Source organism: Daphnia pulex, chromosome 2 (genome assembly GCF_021134715.1).
Source record: "Daphnia pulex isolate KAP4 chromosome 2, ASM2113471v1".
In the NCBI taxonomy this organism is placed as follows: Eukaryota; Metazoa; Arthropoda; class Branchiopoda; order Diplostraca; family Daphniidae; genus Daphnia; species Daphnia pulex.
The window spans coordinates 11378678-11388225 of NC_060018.1; the positions used below are offsets into that span (position 1 = coordinate 11378678).

Sequence of the window (9548 nt, forward strand, 5' to 3'; positions counted from 1 at the left end):
ATAATTGGGCGTGCTCTGTTCAATTGCCGACATTTAGACACACATCCACGGCGTATCGCTTATATACAATTTATAAACAACAAGACAACGTCGTTATCTTTCAACTGGCGATGTTGTCGACTTAGAAGCGATCTGTGGCTTATTCGGTACACAATTGCATGAATTCGGCTCATAATAAATGAATAAGCCGCATCAGCGGTTTTATTTATAATTATCTCAGTCCCGGTGTGCGCTATCGGCAACTGGGAGATATTCCCAACAAGTTACATTAGATTTCCGACTGAAACTATTTCCTATAGGCCTATGCTGTCATGTGGGTGGATGCGTCTTGCATAAGACATAAATGCCGTCGAGATTTTCGCTTGGTATAAGCGAATATAATATTATAAACCAGCAATATAAGGATTAATATTACATCAGCTCTGGACGAGTGCCGGTATAATGCGACTTGCCTTATATTTTGGGTTTATTTTTCTCTGCGGAAAGTTTTCGTCGCTGGCCAGCTGAGATATACGCGTATATACACCGTAATCAACTTTGACAGAAAAGGAGAAAAGAATAGAGACGTGGGGAAAAAAGCCAAACATATATTGTTATACAACATATATCCTTCCCCGTCTATTCTTTATTATACGATTGTTGGTTTTGTTTAGCCAAAACAAGATGTTGCTGCTGCTTTCGCCCAGCATGCCGAATATAGTACAAAGCTAATTCACTTGTTGTTGCGTTGTCTTGTTGGATATCTCTGCGCCGGAGTTTCACCTGCTGGCATATACAGCCCCAGCATTCGGCTGCGTGTGCGTGCTGTGTATAGAAGAGAGAAACTCTCGGACGTGCAAAAAAAAACAACAACTCAACTAATGGATATTGCACAGAGCGCGTCGTAAAAAGCTTTTCATCGCATCCATCCTGTTCCTGCTATTATATAGCTTAGCTCTTGGTTGGCTGCTGCTGGCTGCTGCTGTCAGGTTGAGTCCTTCAATCCCTTTTGGCTTCTCCTTTTTTTGTATATGTGCTGTGTATAGCAGCGGAATTTCTTTTGCGCGTCTCAGCAGACTCTCGACGTCACAATTCCTCAGCACTCCGCTTCTCTAGATATATCAAAGGGCCGCCGCCCATCAGTCGATGAAATACACATCAACAGCCGAAAGAAAGAAGAAATAAAGAACAACTTTATTGAAGGTCTAGACTATACAGTATTATATATAATAATAATACCTATTGAGAAGCGATGTCATTTTCTCGACTCCTTTCAACCGATCGGTAACATACACACAAGTTTGACAGCCAAATGGGAATTTTATTTTTCTATGATCGCATAGAAGATTGGAATATTTTATTTTATTTATTTATTTTTTTTTAAATATCCTGGAATTAGTTTTCAATCGCTGTGGTTTTGGCTGGATAAAGTGAGTTGAGACGTCAAGAAGTCCTGCAACATCTCGCCTGAATATAGTTCGGTGATTGGATATCGAAAGATTCAAATCGAAACGCTCAATTTGTTGAAGACCTGCTCAAAAAGAATGTACATCTAATAAACGATGGCGCATTTATATGGCTAGAACCGTGTGCGTGTTGCCCAACGATTCACGAGTCCCCAATTGACTCCCGTTGTGTTTCGTCTGGATATTGCGCTCTTCTATAGCTGGTATATCTGGTTACATAAGGAAAAGGCGGAAACCGCGTCTCATAAGCTCCTGCAGGCACTGGCGGGGAATTTGAAAAAGGATCGAAAATTTTTTCCCACACGAATTCAATCGGTAAATATGTGGGTTCCAAATAACTGTCTAGACTGTGGGAAACTCTATAAAGAAGACGATTCACGTTGTTTCACCTCTCCGAGAGTCACGATCTCGCAAAAAGAAAACGCACCAAGGTGTATATATAAAGCTATATATAAAGAGGTTATATAGAGCATAATATTGGGTTACGAACAACATCCGTGAGCTCTAAGGGGTTTCATCCTTTGGTTGTCATCCTTTTTTAAAAAAAGTTTTTTTACATTTCAATGTTGTTGTTTGTTTTTTTATTATGACCTCGGCCATCTGCTGCTGCCCCCCCTCATACCCATAACAAAAAATAAAACAAAAAAATTGAACTGAAAACGAAATGCAGACTGTTGATGATGATATTTGATCGGATGGAATGAATACTTATTTATATATAGACCGCGCGTCCTACGCTGTTGTATTTCTCAGCATTGTTCTTATTTATTTATTTCTTTCTTGCTGCTGTCCTCTTGTGTTTTGGTGTGCTGGCGTGTGTGGCGTGTGTGTTCGGCGATCGATTTTGACTCACAGATGTCCCTCACGTTCGACTGGAACTGGGCCGGAATCTGCAAGGCGACCACATCCGCGAGGGGATTGATGTCTACTTCAACTGTCACGTCACGGCCCGCCCAGCTGGGGTCCGCCTCGTTTGGAAACATCAGGTCCGTCTTTTAACATTTTCTTTATTCCTTATTGGGCACTGCACACTAGACTATAACTAATGTACCATCAACATCTTCATTTTATTTCATGATTTTTATTTCATGATTTTTCTGAATTTCTACGAATGGAAATATTGACGTCATTAGGAATGATTGAAACTTCCCTGTAGACAGTATAGTGTATGTACTATAGGACTACCGGAAACTATATGATATTGGTGTGAAAATCGTATATTATATTATATTTTATATCTCGCATTTTCTGTTGTTTCTCTGTTCTTTATAATTAGCGCTAGTCAAGTTGGCCGCTAATGATATCGCGACACGTGCATAAGCTATAACTTTTGGAGGGGCTAATAACTAATTGATTCCCAGCATCATCATTTTCGCTCTCTCTGTTCTTGTATAATATTGATATGTAAACTTGTTTAATTTTTTTTTTCCTACTTTTCTCTCTGTCTCTCACACCGACAGTCGAAAGTTTTACATCACAACGTCAGCGCGGGCGTCATCATCAGCGAGACGAGTCTGGTTCTGCAGCGGGTGGCCAGGAGCGCCACCGGTCGTTACACGTGTCACGCCAGCAACGCCGAGGGCGAAGGATCCAGTGCGCCATTTCACCTGAACGTCGCACGTAAGTCTTTCTCTCTCTTATATATATATTTACCTGTTTTTTCTTCCAGCTGCTGTTGCCCAATAGATGTGCGCTTTCAGCGCTTCCGTGTCTATATTAAATGTGCTGGGCGCCAGAGACCTGCGTCACACATCGGCAGCCGATTCTTATTTTTTTCTCCCTCCGTTATGATCGCAAACATAATAACAAGTATACATAGAAGTCTATAGACACCTAGGAAACCGAACCGACGCAGTTGGGTTTTTTAATTTTTAATTTTCACGCTAGTGACATTTCGGAGGATCGGGAGAGAGCCTGGAACTATATTATGTAACATCGATAACGTTGAACTTTGATATGTGATCCGAGATTATCTATATTTTAAATTTTGATCGGTTGTCATCGCAGTATAGACTATAGACAATGTCTATAGAGACTTCATAACCCCAGCAAACACTCAAAAATGAAAATGTCGGATTTTGCGTCCGTCGACGACGACATTGTTCGATGGAAGATCGTCGGGTTCATTGCGTCGTGACTTCTTGCTGATGGCGGGCTGACCTTTTTCTCTTTTTTCAATATACGAATTTGACTATTAAATGACGTTGAAGATCTTTCCTTGTTATCGTCGTCGTTTTATCAGCGCAGCCCTTTTCTATATAATCCGTCAACTTGCCGATGCTGTCGCAAAGACTCTAAAATGATGCCTGAACTAATCTATTCACGGAAAATCGACATGGGAATAATAACAACGTTTTGAAAATTAGAAGCTCTTTAATATAAAAGTTTTTTTTTCAGCTTATACGTCAATAGATGGAGCTCTCCCTCTCTTGTTTCATCATTTGTATTTGATTCATTTAGAATATACAATCTCGAGAGTCCGACTCCGAAATGTAGGCCGCCAGAGTCGATATGTGGAAAAGGCGAATGAAATGCGCGTTCGACTTGTTTCGGTTGAGTGAAGAGTTGGGTCACATCATTGTCATTTGGTTTTCTTCAGCCCCCCTCTATGTGCGTCTTCTCTTTTGTCAACTGGCTTTCATTATTTCGACGACATTACTCAATCACGGGGCTAATATAAGTAGCTACTACTTGATAAGGTCTCCACGCCCAGCAACGTGGATTATATACATAAACCAGCAAGTGCAGCGGCGCTGTTATAATTTCATTGGAATTGTTCTCTTTGACCCCGCTCTATCGTACTCTATTTCTCAGACAGAACAACTGAAGAATTCTCGTGTTGTTCATCAACCTCGATCATCTCCCCAGAATTGGTTTTTGCTTGAATTACTGACTGAATCCAGCTCTCTCTCTCCTTCCACGCGTAACAACTACTAATTGGATGCTTTTCATAATTCAAACTGGCGCGCTGTTGATTCGTCAGCAACCTCTGCGAACCCAGCTGTAGAGTTTCGTCACGTTTTAAGCGAAAGTAGAATCCCATTTCTGCATGCCTCTCCATCTTTTATATTTTCTCCATATACTTATTTAGGTGGCGCTAATATATGCTTTCATATATGGCGAACACGCTAGACTTATTATATAAGTCCCGCGCTTGTTTTTTTTTATTTTCGCTATTAGTGTGGCTGTTGCCAAATCATTGCAGCCGCGCTTTTTTTGGCTTTCTATATAAATAAAGAAGTGATGATGTGGGCGCGGAAAAGTTGTTTTGTTTTTGGTTTTTTGCGGTTATGGTTGTATATTATAGAGCCGGGCTTCATTGACGTGACCTGTTTTTCGCCGACCTCCGCAATCTCGTTTGATACACATGTGTAGGCGTATATATCGTTCTCTCTCTCTTTTTCTTTCTTTATTCTCGCATCCGTCTATATATATCTTTTTATTCCACGTCCACACTTTCCCTTAAATTTTTTCTCTTTTTGAGTATTCCGGTAGTGTGCTGTATATCCATAAAGATTCTATTATTGATCCACGTTTTTTTAGTATTCTTTGTATAAGAACTGGGATTTTTATTTTGCGACAATTAGAATTTCTTCGAAAATAATCATTTCCAAAGAGAATTTTGTTTAGAATGTCATCCTTAACTAAAAAAAAATAAAATAATAAGAAAATAATAAGAAAGAAATAAATAAGACATTTTTGAAAGGGGACGAAACGAACAAAAATTTTTGGCGATGGTTGTTGTTTCATCTCGAGTCCAGTCACGCTCTTATTACGGCTTTATTTGTATGTAAGAGACTTTATGGGGCCGCCGCGCAGCGCCGTCTTCGTCTATGCACTCCAGTCAGGTCCCGCGTGTCGTGCTTGACAATCGTTTGCTCTCTCTTCTCGTCCCTCTGCTGGTTTTCTTCTCCGTCTCTCTGGAGCTCGTCTGGAGTCTTGACTATGCGCTCCAACCGCCCGCCCTTTGTGATGTGTATTGGCGAAACTATATAAAACCTTCGCCTCGTCTCAAATTGGGTCGCCCTTCCCTGTATATAACTCTTTACAACTTCTATTATCTCTGCCTCGTCTTTCTCTCTCAGGATTCAACTTTATATATAGAACATTATTCTGGCCGGCTTGGCCGTCTCTCCGTATTGGTGGCTGTCACTCAAGTTACCCCATTTCCTATAGTACATACATTTAACGCGCCAGTTGGACAACAAACAGTCCAGGCGAATTGTTGACACTAAACCGATATCTAACTCGACAGTTACCGAGTTGGAGTTAGCCGAGTGGACAGGTCAACAGCACCTGTGACCCAAAATATCTAAAACGAACATTGTTTCTTCAGTTTCCTTTTATTTTTATAACTTTTGTTTTTTGGCGAAATATTTTATAACAGTACATGTACATTTAAGATTTTCCAGACCATCCCCAAGGATTTCTCCCGTGAGAAATGTCGGCCGCGGGCCTTTTTTTTAGATGTGGGACCGCGACCAACTGCTGGCGGAGAACACATACGAATAACTCGGCTGGCCTTTTGAAAACATAATAATCAACAATGTATTAGATTTGATGAATAAGGAATGCAGAAAGCACTCCACTCTTCGATCTCTGTAGTTGTAGCGTTCCAACCGAAAATCGAATCTGCCCGATACAATCAATTCGGTAAATGTTCTTGTTTGTTCCGACCAGCAATGGTATAGCTATATACAAGGCCTATTCGTCTTTTGTGCTGGCCATCTAACATTTTATTACGTGACAGAATGATGTTGTATATTTCGTAAAACAAACAGAAACAAGTCTGTTTCTATATGGACAGCTTATTTGCGGTGAAATATTCCATTGATTTGTCGGCAGAAAGGTGTACGCGGCGGCTGGACGACGCAGCTGGATACATACGCCACGGTGGTTGCATAGTAAATCATGAAAGATGTTTTCTATTCAATTATGTAGACAAGCCAGTATGCCGGGTGGGACAGAAAATGTCCTACGGCGGAGCCAAGGGACTGACGAGCGAAGTGGAATGCCATGTCGAGTCGAAACCGTCGGCCACCAGCTTCCGCTGGGCCTTCAACGGCTCCGGAGAGCTGCTGGACTTGACGCCGGGACAGCGGGCCGGCGGGACCAAAGACGGGTCCACCTCCATTTTGCGCTACACACCGCGCAATCACCTGGATTTCGGCACTCTACTCTGCTGGGCCACCAACCCGCTGGGCACCCAATCGCAGCCGTGCGTCTTCCACTTTTACGCAGCCGGTACAGTATCTACACAAATCATTTGATTATTATTAGATATTAGAATAGTTTTTTATAGATTATTCCCTATAATATAAGAGAGCCCCAGCACTGTTTTGCTACACGTGCGAGGGCGTCCATATGTTTAACCGGCCGTCCAATTGCGGCGAAATGTCAAGCGGATGTGACGTCGATCGTTTCCTTTTTTTATTTTTATTTCTTTTATTTCCGGTTTTTGCCAATACAGCAGAAACGATATGTTTATTCGATAGTGACTAGCAATCAGCTGATATGTTAGCGGGACAGCAGTCAAGTGTGTCACTGCTCTGTAAATCTACTTTTATATTTATATATCGTCCGCACAGGAAATGTGTATACGTCATAACGGTAATACGAGTCAAAACCCCCGCACTGCTGCTGCTGGGGCGGTGGAAAACAAACGTGTGTGGGTTGAAGGGGGAGACTTAGTTATAGATGTGCTGTGCCGTGTATTACAATATGTAAACTGTAATAAGCTTATATAATATAATACGTACATTAGTTATCCTACAGTTTGCACTTGGCACGAAATCGTGAGCGGCGACAGTGTCTGGCGGAAAAACGGAAACTTTCCGAGGGCAACAGCATGGCAATGTTATTATATTTATTATGATTAAATATTATTCATTTTGAAAAAAAAAGTTGGCCGTTGGCTTTATATACTAACTCCATCTATCTCTGCTCACGTCTACCTTACATCAAATTAAAAAAAAAAAAAAGTTTGAATCCCGGTTGAACCGTATAACAATTATTATTATAATATTCACGACGATGTTTTTTTTTTAAATGTATAATTCTTGATGACTTTCGGTGGTGATTTGGCAGGTGTTCCCGATCCGCCGAAGAACTGCTCCATCTCCAATCAGACCTTGTCGTCGTTCGAGATCGATTGCGCCGAGGGCTACGACGGTGGAATCCCGCAGCATTTCAAGATGCACGTCTTCGACATCAAAACGCGGACCCTGCTGGCCAACTTGACCTCCTCTTCACCGAGATTCGCCCTCCACTTGGGTTCCGGCTCCTCTTCTTCCTCGTCAGTGTCTCACTGGCCATCGCTGGGCAGCAGCAGTGCCGCTGCCAGCGGGCTGGGCGAGACTCCCAAGACGCACAGCTGGAAGGCATCGTCGAACAACGGCAGCAGCGCCAACAGCGTCGCTGTCGATTACAACAACAGCAACAACAATAACAAGACGACCAGGCGTCACAGCAGCCATCACGTCGCCAGCGTTGGAGGGACGGCCGTCATCCCGCCGGTCGGCACGCTCCTTCAGGTGACGGCCGTCAACGCCCACGGTAAAACCAAATAGACATTGAGTGAGACTCTTATATAATGCCTATCTATTATTCATTTGTTGAATCAACTGTTGATAGGCGTCAGCGAAACCGTGTTGATTGAAGCCACTCAGAAGGCCGTCGTGGGATTATTGCCGGCCGAGAGGCAGGCCGGCAGCTTCTCCAATTTCCAGATGACGTCCACCGTCGGCCTCCTGATTGGGATGGCCACCGCCGGAGTCTTGGTGACTGTCGGACTCGTCGTCACCTGGCGCTTTCGACTCTGCAAGAAGAAACCGGCCACCAATCAGAACGGACAGCCGTCTGAGGTGGCCGTCAACGACGACAATAAGGATCGCGACAGGAACAGCTACAGCGGCCAGCGCGAGGAGTACATCGAGCTGGGCACCAAAGATCCCGACGTTATCGCCAAGGAGGCGCAAGGTATATTTATTAAAAGTGATATACTACTAACTGGAATTTGTTACATCATTTCTAATTATTATTTTGAAGGAATGGCGATGATATCGATACCTCACGTCACCCCAAACCCGCTGGACTTGATGATCAACAGTCAGACGTCATCCATCTAGCGCGCAATCAACTCTTATATAATATCCTGTATGCGTGCGAGACCCGATCCGAGTTCTTCCGCTCTTGATCAACTCAGGTATAGTAGAAATGCTGCAGATTATCTCTTTTTTAAATGATTAAACTTATAATCATTTAAGATTTTTTTGTTCGTTAATTGATACACAGGAAAGAGTTCATCGTTCAAACATTTTATTTTGGTTGCAAATTGATGTCTACTATACGCAGCCCAGCTGTTTGAAACTATGTGCCGGTGCAAGGAAAAAAGAAAAGTGTTGATGGACGACAAAAATGTTTCACGTCGGCTGATACAAATAAACAGCGACAAGAGCCTGGTGCCCTACAAGCCTTAACAATGGCCCGACGAGCGACATTTTCAATAGCTCAAAATCAAGCCAATATACAAAAGGGATGATCTCTCTTCTCTAAAATATACCTGGCGAGAATACCAGACAACAATCAAAATATATTCAAATCATTTGCGGCATAATCAAGAGAACCACTGAGTCGGTGAAGGTGAATGAATTTTTCATTTGATCGTTTGATTTATTTAATATACCTATATATACTAATTTTACTTTTTTCATTTTAGCTTTCAACTGATGCAATCGCTCAACATCCAACCTGCATCCAACATTTAGAAGAATATGTAATACGCCAATCTGTCTCGGATAATGACATTGACAACGATGTTTCTTCTTTGGGGTTATGCTGTAGCATTTTAAGAAAATCCTACTTTATTCCATTTTTCATACGGAGTTTTCAAATTGAAGATCAAAGGCCACAATAAACGGTCGGGTAATTTTATTTCGTCATTTTCGAATCTTTTCGCAAAATAACAAAAAAGAAAATTAACAAAAAGCAGCGCTGAAATCTAGCTAGAAATTACAGATCCTATCCCCGGAGGGGGTCGACTATTGATTGATCAATCACATCAATTAACTATAACAAACACACAAATCGTGGAAGCAAAAACAA

The 9548-nt window shown here is 42.0% G+C and overlaps 1 protein-coding gene across 3 annotated transcripts in view; it reads left to right on the plus strand.

Moving 5' to 3' along the window:
• LOC124205288 (basal cell adhesion molecule-like) overlaps positions 1–9376 on the plus strand; it is a 38551-nt gene extending 29175 nt beyond the window's left edge. For 2 of the 3 annotated variants that reach the window (XM_046602673.1, XM_046602687.1), the window contains 8 exons: positions 2301–2431; positions 2906–3065; positions 6387–6689; positions 7533–8000; positions 8079–8423; positions 8493–8649; positions 8739–9086; positions 9163–9376. In XM_046602673.1, the coding sequence (XP_046458629.1) occupies positions 2301–2431; positions 2906–3065; positions 6387–6689; positions 7533–8000; positions 8079–8423; positions 8493–8572 (1487 nt within the window). In that variant the 3' untranslated portion in view covers positions 8573–8649; positions 8739–9086; positions 9163–9376. The remainder of the gene's footprint in view (positions 1–2300; positions 2432–2905; positions 3066–6386; positions 6690–7532; positions 8001–8078; positions 8424–8492; positions 8650–8738; positions 9087–9162) is intronic. The other variant, XM_046602679.1, reaches the window with a different exon arrangement.
• The last annotated feature ends 172 nt before the right edge of the window (positions 9377–9548 follow it).